The sequence below is a fragment of the Rhododendron vialii genome, chromosome 2a (assembly GCF_030253575.1).
Source record: "Rhododendron vialii isolate Sample 1 chromosome 2a, ASM3025357v1".
NCBI classification, from domain to species: domain Eukaryota; kingdom Viridiplantae; phylum Streptophyta; class Magnoliopsida; order Ericales; family Ericaceae; genus Rhododendron; species Rhododendron vialii.
This window is the reverse complement of record NC_080558.1, coordinates 33,885,640-33,900,196: the sequence shown is the minus strand read 5'-3', so window position 1 is coordinate 33,900,196 and position 14,557 is coordinate 33,885,640. Positions and strand designations below refer to the sequence as shown.

Sequence of the window (14,557 nt, the reverse complement as noted above, 5' to 3'; positions counted from 1 at the left end):
TTGAAACCCAATTCATAGTTTAACAGTAAGAAATCACCCAACAACGGTGACCCCGAAAGCTGTCCCAAGAATGACAGATCACTGATATGTTGTTGTATACAAAAATTAAATCCAGAAACTGAAAGAGATATGAGAGATATACTTGTAGAGAAGAGGTTTGGAGGTGAGAGTGATGATCGGAAGTGACGGTGGCAGTCGGCGATCGAAGCGGCAGTCGATGGTTTCCTCTTTCTTCCAACCGGTGACCTCCTCTTTCTCCTCTAATGCCTTCCTTTCTAATTCTTTTTTCTTTTCCAATGAGGTGGGTTTTGTTGCTCTATACTTAATAGGCTGAGTCATAATAGCCACGTGCCAATCCTAGGTATAAATGTGCATTATCAGGTCACCAACCAAATTGGCATGGTTCGGAAGGAATAATCGGGTTCAAATCAAAGTAGGTTCACTAAACGATCTCTGAAAAATACAGGGAATGTTTCAAAAGTCTCAGCGGGGTCCCGACTATATTAATCAAGTGGTTGGACGCACCTTTAAGATTTTCTAGCACAATCAAGTAATAACCTAGAGTATCAAACATAAGAGCAAGATTAAACGTACGTTTATTACGCTACTAAGGGTCGGATTGTTACAGAGTCCCACTCAGGTGGTGCCCAAGAAGTCGGGCATAACTGTGGTCGAGAACGAGAGAGGTGAGCTTGTCCCAACACTCGTCACCACGGGGTGGCGTGTTTGCATTGACTACCGTAAGCTCAATTCTATGACTAGGAAGGATAACTTCCCATTGCCTTTCATTGATCAAATCTTAGAGCGGTTAGCGAGCGAAAGCTATTACTGTTTTCTGGATGGCTATTCCAGATACAATCAAGTGCCCGTCGACCCTGCAGACCAAGAGAAAACTACGTTTACTTGTCCTTTTGGCACTTTCGCTTACCGGCGTATGCCATTCGGTTTGTGCAATGCACACGCTACTTTTCAGCGGTGCATGATGTCTATTTTCTCCAACATGGTGGAGGAGTTTCGTGAGGTCTTTATGGATGACTTTTCGGTCTTTGGGACCTCGTTTGATGATTGACTCCGCAACTTGAGCAAGGTGCTTGAGCGATGCATTGAGAAAAATTTAGTGCTAAGTTGGGAGAAAAGCCATTTTATGGTTTAAGAGGGGATAGTGTTGGGACATGTGGTGTCTATGTGGGGGATTGAGGTGGATAAAACCAAAGTTGACTTAATTTCGCAACTCCCTCCCCCATCTTCTGTTAAGCAGATTAGGTCCTTTTTAAGGCACGCGGGCTTTTACCGCCGCTTTATTCGTGATTTTAGCAAGATTGCTAAACCCTTGTGCGATCTCCTCGCCAAGGATGTGCCATTTGTGTTTGACAAGGCATGCATGAAGGCCTTCGTTAAGTTGAGAGATGCCCTGTCCTCTGCACCTATTATGCAGTCACCCAATTGGGAATTACCTTTCGAAATCATGTGTGATGCGTCCGACTACGCAGTTGGCGCTGTCCTTGGCCAACGGGTTGACAAAGTTCCCCATGCGATTTACTATGCGAGTAAAACCCTCTCCGATGCTCAATTGAATTACACCACTACGGAGAAAGAGTTGCTCGCCGTTGTTTTTGCGTTAGACAAGTTTAGGTCGTACCTCCTTGGGTCTAAGGTTATTGTGTATTCTGATCATGCTGCATTGTGTCACTTGCTTTCTAAGAAAGATGTGAAACCTAGGCTCATTAGATGGATTCTGTTGCTACAAGAGTTTGATTTTGAAATTCGGGACAAGAAAGGTTTTGAAAATTCTGTGGTCGACCACTTGTCGAGGATCCTTGTTGACTCCTCATGCGACACTGTGCCTCTTCATGACTCATTCCCCGATAAGCAATTGTTTGAGGTGTCACAAGTTCGGCCTCCGTGGTATGCTTTTATTGTTAATTACCTAGCCACTGGTGAGATTCCGTCGCATTGGTCCCGTCTCGATAAGGACTGATTCTTTTCTCAGGTTGGGCATTATTTGTGTGAGGATCCGATACTTTTTAAGTATTGCGCGGATCAAGTGATTCGGCGCTGTGTCCCCGAGTGTGAGTATCATATTATTTTGACCTTTTGTCGTACTCTTGAATGTGGGGGACACTTTAGTGGGAAGAAAATGGCAACAAAAGTGTTGCAGAGTGGCTTCTATTGGCCGACTCTTTTTAAAGATGCCCACGAGTTTTGTAAGACGTGTCTTCGGTGCCAGCGTGCCGGAAACATGTCCTGTCGAGACATGATGCCATTGAACTCCATTCTAGTGGTGGAGTTATTTGATGTGTGGGGCATAGACTTCATGGGACTGTTCCCTAATTCTTTTGGGAATGAGTATATTCTTGTAGCAGTAGATTATGTGTCTAAGTGTGGAAGCAGTGGCTACGAAAACAAATAATCATAAAGTTGTGCTCCAATTTCTTAAAAGCAACATTTTTAGTTGATTCGGCTATCCAAGAGCGATCATAAGTGATGAGGGTACCCATTTTGTTAATAAACATTTTGCGGCACTAGTGCGTAAGTATTCCATCACACACAAGGTGGCGACACCTTACCATCCGCAAACTAGTGGCCAAGTTGAGGTTTCAAATAGGGAGATAAAGAAAATTCTTGCTAGAACGGTTAGGACTGATCGCAAAGACTTGTCAACACGACTAGACGATGCGTTGTGGGCTTACCGGACTGCGTATAAAATCGCTATTGGCATGTCCCCTTACCGGTTGGTTTTTGGTAAGGCGTGTCACTTACCCGTAGAGTTGGAGCATAGGGCATTCTGGGCCATTAAAAAGTTTAATTTTGATATGATTGTTGCCGGGTCTCATCGTCGTCTCCAATTGAGTGAGCTTGAGGAAGTGTGTAATGATGCTTATGAGAGTGCGCGTATTTACAAGGATAGAACTAAAGCTTTTCATGATAAACATATTATTCGGAAATCCTTTGAGCCTAACCAAAAGGTGTGGCTTTTTAATTCTCGTTTGCGTCTCTTTCCGGGTAAGTTGCGATCAAGATGGGATAGGCCTTTCATAGTTCAAAAAGTTTTTCCCCATGGGGCGGTTGAAATTAAAGATCCACGGGATGGCATAGTTTCTAAGGTTAACGGTCAACGTTTAAAACCATATGTAGAACGAATTTATAATGAGGAAGTGTTGAGGAAGTAGACTTAGTTGATCCGGTTTATCTAGATAATTGAGTTTTAAATGAAGTCTAGGAGAATTTAAATCCATGGAGGGTGAGATACCTCCAGTGTTTGCCGTGCTCGAACGGCTTCCAACGGTTTGGTATAGCCACCTTGCCAAATCTATATATGTAGTACTTAGGAGGTTGGGTCTGGCAGCAGGCGCGAAGTTAGCAGTGAGAAATCTGTCTGAACCATCTGACTCTAGTGTCCAGCTTGGCAGAGATTGTTTCATAAGCCGAATGGTGGGTAAGGAATCTGGCAGCCCCAGAGGGAGTGACAACCTATTAGATGATGGCACCACTTCTCAAGATATCGTTGAATCCTACGCATATCGTTCTTCCAACAAGTAGGGAACCACAGTTTTTGACAAGGGAGAAAAGTAGTACTTGTGTCTTTCGCGTGAAGAAAGTGGTGGTTTTTAATTGTTGTTTATGTTTTTATGCAATCTCATGAGTTTTCTTTTCTTTTTGCTTAGTTTTTGTTTTGTCAGTTAGTTTTTATTTATTTATTTTCGTATCGTGTTTTGATGGAGACTAACACATTGCAGGTTGTTTTGTTCAAGTTGGGGGGCCTCCCGGCCGCCAGACTCTTTTCTGCTTAGTTCTCCGCTTGAGGTGATATCTGTCCTCCCTCTTTCTTTTTATTGTCTTATTTCTTTTCGAGTCTTTGCATTCACTGAGGGCAGTGACTAGTTTAAGTCGGGGGGCGGAGAATACTTCGGGTGCTTTCTTTAGTAGTTTGTAAAAAAAATTGAGAAAATTGAAAATTAAAAAAAATGGGAGCATTTTTGCATGAGATTATTGTTTGTTGTGCTCGATTGTTGATTACTTGAGTATAAGCATTCTGCTACCATTTCGATATCTCTTTGGCAGAGTAGTTTCAATTTGCTAGACTGCTGGCACTTTTGTTTTAGCATTTTTGCACATTGCGCGTCGAGCCTTGATTGTTTTTGAGCTGTGATTTGACTGTTCTTAAAGGCTATGATTAGTGGAGACTTATACCCTTGTGAGCTTTTGAGCCTTATCTTTTATTGGAGTGGTGCCAACTAAACTCTTTGTTTGTCATGGAAAGAAACACATTTGTTGTCAATCTCATCATCTTTGGTCGCCGAGTATTGGAACTTGAATGCATAACAATATCCTTTGGTTTTGGTTTGTCACATGGATGTTACACCCCTGGGGGAGGATTATAGGCACTTTCTTGATATTTGGGCCAATTCATTCCTTTGTGTTCACATTTATCCCTTGCGAGCCACATTGAGCCTTACAGATTTAGCCTTTTCTTGGTTAGCTCCACCTTCCATATTGTGCTTGGAGAAAGGCGAGAATGTAAAGGTTAATTTTTTGGTAGATTATTGAATTTTGCGCTTGAATTGTTGGTGTCCCTTAAAAAAAGAAACGAAAAAAAAAAGATACAAAAAAAAGGAAGAGAAAAAAGGGCACCGATAAGTTGAAAAAAAAGAGGAATGGTTGCTTCGTGACTGAAAGATGTTGAAGGGTTAGAAGAAGCGATAAGGTGGAGTTGAATTAATGTTAGCGGGGTACACATTGCATATTTGCCCCATTTAGTTGAAATACTCGCCTATTCTCTCACATCTGAATCTATTTTTTTACCCTAGCCTTGATACATTATCTCATCCGTAATGCTATGACCTTGAATAAAGTCATGTTTGATCTTAGGGGTGTTGGGGTGAGGATTGATGGTGAAGAGTTCCAATGCTTGGCATTTTGTTCATGAGATTGTGTGTCCACTATATAAAGCGTTCTTTTCGTGTCATAGTGTGCGGAATACTTTGCTTTCCATTTACATAACCTCCAAACCGCGCACTCGAGAGTTCATAATGCACCTTGTTTCGAGTGATTTCATTTGTGAGTGCATGACATGGTGAGAATTGAAGTTGAGGCTCGGTCCAGAGAGAGTGGTTGGTTTGCCTTGCTATATCTTTGTGGTAGCTTTGTGTCCTCTACTTGATATGCCGATGAGTGCATGACAGGTTGTGTTCTTTGTATTGAAAGGTTCCTCGAGTTTGTGGGTGTTCACTACTGATAACCCTCGCACTTTTACGAGACTAAACTCATCCTACCGGGGCCACCTGGGGGTTTCAAAGAACTATCCATTTTAATTTGTTTTCATTAGTTGCATTTGTTTTGGTTTGCTAGGGACTAACAAAGTATAAGTTGAGGGGTGTGATAAGTACCGAAATGTTGATATTTTGGCCCTCCAAACTACACTTGTTAGTCATTTATATTTGTTATCTAATGTTTATTTTACTTTGATTTTGTTTATAGGTTGATCGAGCTCATTGCCCAAAATATCGGATAAAAAGAAGATCTAAAAAAGAAGTTTGGGTTCTAAGTGTAGATTGTCTTAAAGTTGCATGGTTGATCTACAATTACACAAAGTCCAGAGGGCTCTTATGTAATTAATTCTTAAAACCCTATTTCTACAATGAAAACCACCAACTTCGGCAGCAGCTTTTTGGTTGGAACTTGAACGGGGAATTAAGGATTGGCCGTGGGCATCGTGGCAGCGGCAAAAAAAAGACAACATGGAGATCAATCCAATATCATTCGATTCATTTCTTTCGATGGCCGGCTAAACTCTTGTCTAGGGGGAAGATGAAACCTCATACCAAGTAACTCTATTTTATATATGGGTTTTAGGTTTATTATTCGGATCAATTGTATAACTAAGAACCCTTTCCGTTTCAATTGACTGGAATGATTTTGATAGTTTTAATCTATTGAATATTTGTATGCATGCTTTTAAATACGAGTTATACAATGGTTTTCATCGATTGTAATTGGAGTTCTGAGATAGATTATACTCGTAGGACGGGCCGTGCCGTTAGGCGGCCAGACCGTACTCCTGAGACGGTTTGTGCTATGAGATAATTTATGCCTTTTAACAACTCAATAATTTTCTTGACGATTATTGCTAGGGTTTGCAAGCCCTCACAATAATCCCTTCTGATTCGAATAATTAATCTTACCTATGCATGTTGAAGTTACGCGGTCAAGGTGGATTCGAACCCTAGATTTTCTCTCCAATTGTTATAAACTTTCCATTTAATTTATTCTCTTGGATTTAATAAACTATCCAAATTCAAACAACCAAACTTCCTTTGCCATAATTAATCTAAAAATTAATCGAATTTATCGTAACTCAGCCATACTGTCTCTGTTGGAACGATACTCGGTCTTGACCACTATTTTATGGAGTAGTAGTTAATTCTCGGTTTTATAAATATATTTTTGACACGGAACGACGCGATCAGTTAGCCACAACAATAAGATGATTTGAAACATCTGAATTACCAAATCTCTCTCTCTCTCTCTCTCTCTCTCTCTCTCTCTCTCTCTCAGGATGAGCACATGCCTACACAGTACACACCTAGGAACAGATTGGAAACGTGACAAGACGTAGGACTGCAAATGAATGAGACGTTCGTGAGCCGTTCGGTGTTTAATTCCATAAAGTTTCGTTCAAGTTCGATTTGTCTACTAAATGAACCGAACCTGAGCTTCAATTTTAAGCTTGTTCAATAAATGAACCGAACCAAAACCTGATGTGCAAAAGAGAAAATTGATCAATTGAAAACACTAAAAACGTTCCACTTTGAAAAATTCTTTATCAGCCAATATCTATAATCTTACTATAATCTTTCTAGTCGACCCACCCCAATATAAATCATTCCCATTCCCCTATTAATCTTTTTCCTGCGTTTAGTACTCCGCAAGTTCGTAGATCCAAATATTGCGTGCGCCAATGGATTTCTGATGGTATGACTGATTATTATCGAGACGGCATGTTGGAGCAATCAGCAACCACACGTTGCAGAAAAGTAAACAAGAACAAAACGTTCCCTCCTAGTGTCTCTCTAGCTTGTCCGAAAATTAATGTTTCGACGATTCAAGATGAATTATTTGGATGGTCTTGCAATAACAAAATGGTTCCTAATCACAAAAACAGAAACAAAACAAAAGAATCACAAGCAACACAATAGTTAAAAAATGGTCCAGAGGCCGAGAACGGAAGAACAATTCAAACATACACAAAGCATTACAATGCTAAAATCCCCCAAAGCAGCAGCCTTTATTCTGTTGCACGCTTTACAAAGTGTTGGAGAGAGATACACTTATTTCTAACTAGCCTTTCGATTACTTCGCACAAAAACCGTGTAGGAGCATCAATAGTAGAGTATGGTACAAAACACCTCAAAAACAACAGATATTATGATTACCAACATTTAATCATGTGTAGGACTCACAGTGAGCTAGAGGATTTGTCAAGCAACAGAGGTAATTCGATATCCATTGCGCAATAAGATGAACCTGTCGAAGTAGAAACAGCCTCCTGAGGTTCAGTTAGGTCATCCTCTGTTGCATACTCTACGTTATCACAACTTTGTTTAACAGTGGCGGTTGCCCCATTTGACATTCTGATCCCATCCAACTCCATTACCACCTCTTTCATTGTTGGCCTGCTGCTTCCATGCAAGTACAAGCATCTTTTCGCGATATTAGCGACTCTCAAAATCTCTTTTTCTCCACCCTCTTTCACTACTCGAGCATCGAGAATATCATACAACCGGTTCTCCTTCATTATCAATAGGAAGTATGCTGTTAGGCTTCCCCCTTCATTAGACTTGCCCGACAAAATCGGTTTTTTTCCAGTAAGGAGCTCAACAAGTACCACCCCAAAGCTGTAAACATCGCTCTTTTCTGTGAATTGGCTAGACTGGAAGTACTCCGGATCCAAGTAGCCGAAGGTACCCTGCACTGCCGTGGTCAAGTGAGTGTTATCAACAGAAATTGACCTTGAAATGCCAAAATCGGAGACTTTTGCTCTGAATTTTTCATCCAAGAGTATGTTTGTGGACTTGATGTCCCGATGGTAGATGGGTATGGAAGCTAATGAGTGAAGGTAAAATAGAGCTCCTGCAATTTCTGTAGCGATTCGTAATCGCAAATCCCAGGTAAGACGAAACAGTAATCCAGTCCTTTGATTTCTCAAAAATAGGCCTTAATATATGTACATTCATTTTTTATGCGCGTATGTATGTTTATTTACTTTCTAACTCCTTTTATATATCTATGTATATACCACAGGAAAAATAAGGTAAATGACCCATTTTACCGTATGTACATGTATACACACACAACAATTAATAAAGCAATGGATGAGGGCAAGGGGGTCGGGCAATGTCGCGATAACGGTGGAGTCAAACTTCGATGGTTATGGGTTCAATGAGGTGGTGACTTGAATGGGTGGCTATGGTACAGGTTGAATTGGCAAAGGCGTTGGGTGATTCACTACAAGAAAAATGAAAATTGGTGACGAAAAAGTGGCGACGAAATTTAATTTTGTTACTAAATGAGTATATTTGGCGACGAAAAAATAAATTCGTCATCGTTTTGACAACTTTCGTGACGAAATAATTTTGTCACCAATTATACCTGTTTAGCGACGAAAAAAATATTTTCGTCACCAAAAGTACCCATTTGGAGACGAAATACATTTTTCGTCACCAAAAGCTTAAAAAAAGGTGACGAAATTATTTTTTGTCGCCAAAGATAATCATTTGGTGACAAAAAAAAATATTTCGTCGCTAAATGAGACCAATTTAGTAACGAAATATTTTTTTTGTCACCAAATGCTTAACTTTGGTGACAAAAAATAATTTCGTCACCATTTTAACGCTTTCAGCGACGAAAAATATATTTCGTCATCAAATGGGTACCTTTCGTGACGAAATTTATGTATTGCGCTTTGTCACTAAATGTATTTCGAACATAACTCTTTACTAAAAACTCCGATTGAGATAATTCAAATTGGGTTTGAACAATAACTCAATTGCCTACAACTTTCATGTTTATCAAAATTACTAATTTTAATGTTTAAAGGTTCAAAATTACATTTGAAATATATTTTTATGTTAAACATATATGTTATATATTAGATATTTCAAATATTTATTGAAAAGTGTGTGTGGTGCAGTTGGTTAGAACTTGTGCAAAAATCTCAAAAGACTCGGGTTCGAAACCCAGCAAAAGTAAGAAAGAATGATTTTTTTCCCATATGAAAATGTCTTTTGCAACGAAAATTTTCGTCACCGATGAGACTCATCAGTGACGAATTTTTTCGTTGCCAAAAGGAATAAATTATGACAAAAAATTTCGTCGTCAAAAAACACAATAAGTGAGGAAAAAACTTTCGTCACAAATTATTCACTTTTTGATGACGAAATATTTTGTCATCAAAAGACACTATAGGTGACGAAAAATAGATTTCGTCACCAGAGAGGAATCCTCGACAACCTTTAGTCGACAAATTTTTTTTCGTCACCTATATTATTTGTGACAAAAAACAAGCAATTTGTGACGATATTCATTCGTCACCCAATGCAATTTTTCTTGTAGTGATTGCGGCGGTAAGTGACTTACAAACAGTGGAGGTAAGTTGTGGCTAGAAAAGACATTTCTTTTTGGATTATTGTCGTAACTTATTCAAAAAAAATTACTTTCGGTAACAATTTTTAGTTTTTTGATTCCTCAACGAATCAATAATCCAAAAAACAAATGACGCAAAATAAACAAATGTGAAAAAGATTTGAATAAACTTTATAGAAATAGGGTATGGGGGATTAACTGATATACAGTTATAAATCAAAAGGGTGATATTTGTAATTTTCCCTATCATTTTGACGGAAAGAGGCTACGGAGTTAATGTTGGGAACCTTTTAAACGCAAAATTGAAACATTGGGGACCAATTTCACGCAATTGGTAGGTTGGGGACTAAAACGGAACGCGAGTAAAACTTTGGGGACTAAAAATGTTAATAAGCTCTCATACCTAACCAACAAGTTATGGGTAAATGCCCCTACAAATGTTTTTATTGTGGCATTCGAAAAGGGCAATCTGATTCAAATGTTCTGCAATGTTTCAATGAATGCGCATACTTTTTTCCTTTTCTCCCTATCAAGCGAAGATTGTTAAAATTTGAATTTTATGTGGAATGCTTGGGAGAGATGGTTGGTCAAATAGTAGAGAGAGAGCGAGAGAACCGGGAGTCTATATGTACCGTATAAAATAGATAGAATCGATTAAATTTGACGCAAGGCAAATTCAGTTTTATCGAAATTTAAATGCATTTTCAAAGTGAACGTAATTGTAGTAGTGTTGTACTACTGTTAAAATATGGGGAAAATTTCAAAAAAGCCCCTGGACTTTTAGAAACTTTACAAAAAAAATATCTAGACTTTAATTAATGACAAAAAATACCTGAACTTACCATTCCGTTAACAATTAAGCCCTCGCCGTTCAATTCTGTCAATTTGTAATGGGTGGAGTTAACGGAAGGCGCTAACCTACTTCTTTTTTTTACTTTTAAAAATTACTTTTAACTCTTTCTTTTTTTAGTAGTAAATAAATACTCCCTCCGTCCCTTATTTTGTGTCCAGTATTCCATTTTGGGCTGTCCCTTAATAAGTGTCTATTTTGTAAAGTTAGTGGGTAAAAGTTGGTGTATTGTCTATTTTGTCCCTAAAAATAGATTCCATTTTGAAAAGTAAGTGATTAAAAGTGTAATGATGATGGGTAAGTAGGGAAAGTGAAGGAAAAAGTTGATGTGAAATGTATAATAATGATGTCCTTTTAATAAGTTGGAGTTACGAAGTAGGACATTTAAAAAGGGACGGAGGGAGTATACAATAATGTTTTATCAAAAATTACTATAACCCTTTTTTTTACTTTCAAATTTAACTTCCCTCTCTCTCTCTCTCTCTCTCTCTCTCTCCCTCCCCTTTTTTTTTAGAAATTCGACCCCACACCATCAATCAACCCCATAACCAACCGCCAAAACCCTATCCCCAATTTCAGAAATTTGAAATTACTTTTAACCTCCTTTTTTTTAATTTTTACTTCAAAAAATTAACTTTTAACTCTTTTTAGTAATAATAAATATGCAATAAAGATATTTTTTCGTACTATTTTTCAAAATTTACTTTCACCTCCGTTTTTAAACTGTTTACGATTATCCATGTTTTTTTTATTTTTAAATTTTACATTTTCCTCTCTCTCCTCCTATGTTTTAGAATCTCAACCCCACACCACCAATCAACCTCACAACCAACCAATAGGGGTATTTTAGATTTCCCCAAAATTCAAACATTAAATCATGGAGAGAGAGAGAGAGAGAGAGAGAGAGAGAGAGAGAGAGAGAGAGAGAGAGAGAGAGAGAGGTAATTTGAAAGCAAAAAAATGGGGGTTAAAAGTTATTTTGTAAATAGTTAGAAACGGGGTTAAACTAATTTTTGATAAATAGCAAAAAAAAAAAAACTTTATTGCATATTTTTTTACTACTAAAAAAGAAAGAGTTAAAAGTAAAAAGAAGAAAAAGAAGATTAAAAGTAATTTTGAATTTCTTAAATTGGGGCATGGGCTTTGGTGGTTGGTTGTGGGGTTGATTGGCGTAGGGTCGAATTTCTAAAAAAAGAAGAGGGAGAGAGAGGAAAAGGTAAAATTTGAAAGTAAAAAAAAGGAGAATTAAAGCTATTTTGTAAATAGTAAAAAATTTGGTTAAAGTAATTTTTAATAAATAGTAAAAAAAAAGAACTTTATTACATATTTATTTACTATTAAAATAAAATAAAGAGATAAAAGTAATTTTTGAAAGTAAAAATTAAAAAAAAGGGAGGTTTAACACCTTCCGTTAGCTCCATCCGTTACAAATTGACGGAATTGGATGACGGGGGCTTAATTATTAACGAAATAGGAAATTCAGGTGTCTTTTTATCATTAGTTACAGTCCAGATGTTCTTTTGTAATGTTCCTGAAAATTTAGGAGTTTTTTTGAAATTTTTCCTAAAATATGCCAATGAGAGTCAGGAAGAAGCTTATACTTGCAATAATAATCACTTTGGTACGAGATTTGTTAGGCCGCAGGCATCCGTAAGTTACTCTAGCACCATTGGCATTAATATAATCAAAAGAGAGATACCCATCGGGGCAAGAACAATTGTAGCCCCCAGGAGCATTCAAGCAAAATCCCCCACAATGGTTGAGATTAGGGTCGCTGCACTCGTCAATATCTGCCATAACAAATCAAAGAAAAACCAGAAACACAGAAACGTTAACCATTTTTGAAGGTATGAACGGCAAAGTCAATATTGTTGTTAGATTAGCATCTTGGAAGAGGAGTCTAGGTGGCCAAAGGCCATTTGGCTATACTAGTATGCAAATAAGACCAGAAACAGAGAAACTTTACCTTGACATCCACTAGGAAGATAAGGGTTCCCTTCATAGCCTTCATCACAAAAGCAATATCTGCCGTTCCACGAAGTATTGGCATTGTATAATGAGCAGTGAGCATTAGCGCTACAGAAACTTCCATTCGCATCGCACCCCCAATCCAGCACTGCAGGAACATAATCCATTTCACTTACATTAAAGATGTCTTTATCGCTAAACCATTGGTAGTCAACCATGAATGCGTACTTGCAACCATGTTGATTGTTGTTCGGATCAATGCTTTTTAGAGAGGCATTAACCATCCTAAGGCCATGCGGGATTCTGGTCTGGCAGCAGTTTATCCCATAGCAACCAGCTGTTTCATTAAGAGAAGGAGGAAGAAAAGCGTTGCAAATCGACATGCAAGCGGTTATAATGTTTGATCCACGGACTAGTAGCGCAAGGTTGTTGCAACCCATGGCTGTGAATCTATTGTGCGTGTCAGAGAACGTAAACGGCGTCGAGAAGAAGTAAACGTCTTTACCGTTGGCTCTACCGGGACAATTGGAAGTGATAACTGGATTGTTAACTTGTACAGTTGACTCACTTAGTGAAATCTGCAGCACTTCCAGATTGATGATTTTAATAAAAGGTTTGGGTGGATTGGAAGAGTGGTTGCAAATTACTGCAAAACCATCAGCAATGGAGCAATTGGGCCCAATCCCAAAGGGGTAGGGGATGTCTATGTTCCCGCATCTTTCTTGACAGCCAGGCTTTGCAAGAGGATATTCTGCTACTGATTCTGCTGTGGTTAGCCACAACAATAAGATGATAATTTGAAACATTTTAAATTGCAAAACCTCTCCCTCCCTCTTTCTCTACAGTTTTGCCTGAAATGAATACAGAGAGAGTAGACACAACAACCCTATGTAATAAGTAAAGTACTACTCGTTACAGAAAAGTGAAGTTCCCTGAACCTTCCTTTCCATGTCAAGTGGACTAGAACATTCAAACTGGTGCCATTGGAAGTTAATTAGTTTTGGAAAAGTAGTTGCGTTATTCTTGTCCACAAATCAGTCCAACGTGCAATAAGATCGATTCAAACATTGCTACATCAATCAAAGAATTTTGTCTGAAACAATGGCATGCAACAATCTTTGAATGGTTGGTTATGTCGATGAGTTTTAATTGTACGATCAGATTGGTCGAAAAGGAGTCTTCTACAGTTCTATACTTGTCCATTAGCTGGCTAGTCCAGCCTACAAGTTCTGACCAAGAAAAATACACTACATTCGACGTTTGAAAAAACCATAAAAGGAATATGATTCTTACACAGGTATTTCTTGTTTATTCAAAAACTTTATAAACTATCCCCAGCTAAAACATTTTATCAAAACCGTCAAAAGGGCATCTATAAAAAAGGGAAAGTCTATAAAAAAAGGTAAATTAGATTTATTCATAACATTTTAGCGTGTTTCGTAACTTTTGCTCTAGAATTCATAACTTTTTAGCAGTACAATTCGTAACATTTTCATTATGATTCATAACATTTATGTGTATTTTGTAACATTTATACGATTCGTAACTTTAGCAATAGAATTCGTAACATTTTCTTTATAATTCATAATATTTTGGGAGGTGAATATGATACACACCCAAATAAAGGGTGTGTATTGTAGTCTTTCCAAAAAAAAAAGAAGAACTAGGAGAGAAGGCCGCCCGATGCAACAGCCGCAATCGCGCTGCTGCTAGTCTAATACACGAGTAACAAAAGAAATTTTGAGTTGGATTTCACCCTGTAAAAGAACTGTATACATAAATCAACTGCACAAATGATACTCTCAATATCTTTAACCGTATCATGCACACGAGTTAACGAAACCATTTTTCTAAAACTATAGGAAGATTTGTCCTCAACATGTGGTAGAACTATTATATCAGCGCAGGCCTTAAAATTTCTACCCCATTAATTTATTATGAGTACACCATCATCAAAAAATGACGCATAAAAGAAGATGTATTGATTGAATGCAATCAAAGTATTCTTCTCACTCGAACAACGACCTAGGTAAATTGGATATACAAATATAAGAGATTGGAAAAAAAATTACTGTTCCGATTCGAATCAAAAAGTCA

The 14,557-nt window shown here is 38.0% G+C and overlaps 1 protein-coding gene across 1 annotated transcript; it reads right to left on the bottom strand.

Annotated features, from left to right (window-relative positions):
• Nucleotides 1–6,627: 6,627 nt before the first annotated feature.
• On the bottom strand, nucleotides 6,628–13,354 carry LOC131317461 (wall-associated receptor kinase-like 8). The gene is made up of 4 exons (XM_058347011.1): nucleotides 12,459–13,354; nucleotides 12,192–12,282; nucleotides 10,046–10,111; nucleotides 6,628–8,192 (listed from the first exon to the last, which is right to left on the bottom strand). Exons 1-4 carry the CDS (start codon nucleotides 13,264–13,266, stop codon nucleotides 7,457–7,459), a joined length of 1,701 nt encoding a protein of 566 aa, XP_058202994.1. The 5' UTR covers nucleotides 13,267–13,354; the 3' UTR covers nucleotides 6,628–7,456.
• Between the last annotated feature and the right edge of the window lie 1,203 nt (nucleotides 13,355–14,557).

Bases quoted from the DNA above. Each gene is read 5' to 3' on its own strand.
- LOC131317461 (XM_058347011.1), bottom strand. From the start codon at position 13,266: ATGTTTCAAATTATCATCTTATTGTTGTGGCTAACCACAGCAGAATCA. The intron at 12,283-12,458 runs GTAAAGTTTCTC...TTGTTATGGCAG, and splicing joins TCTTCCTAGTGGATGTCAAG to ATATTGACGAGTGCAGCGAC. The intron at 10,112-12,191 runs GTATCTCTCTTT...CATTTGAATCAG, and splicing joins AATTGTTCTTGCCCCGATGG to ATTGCCCTTTTCGAATGCCA.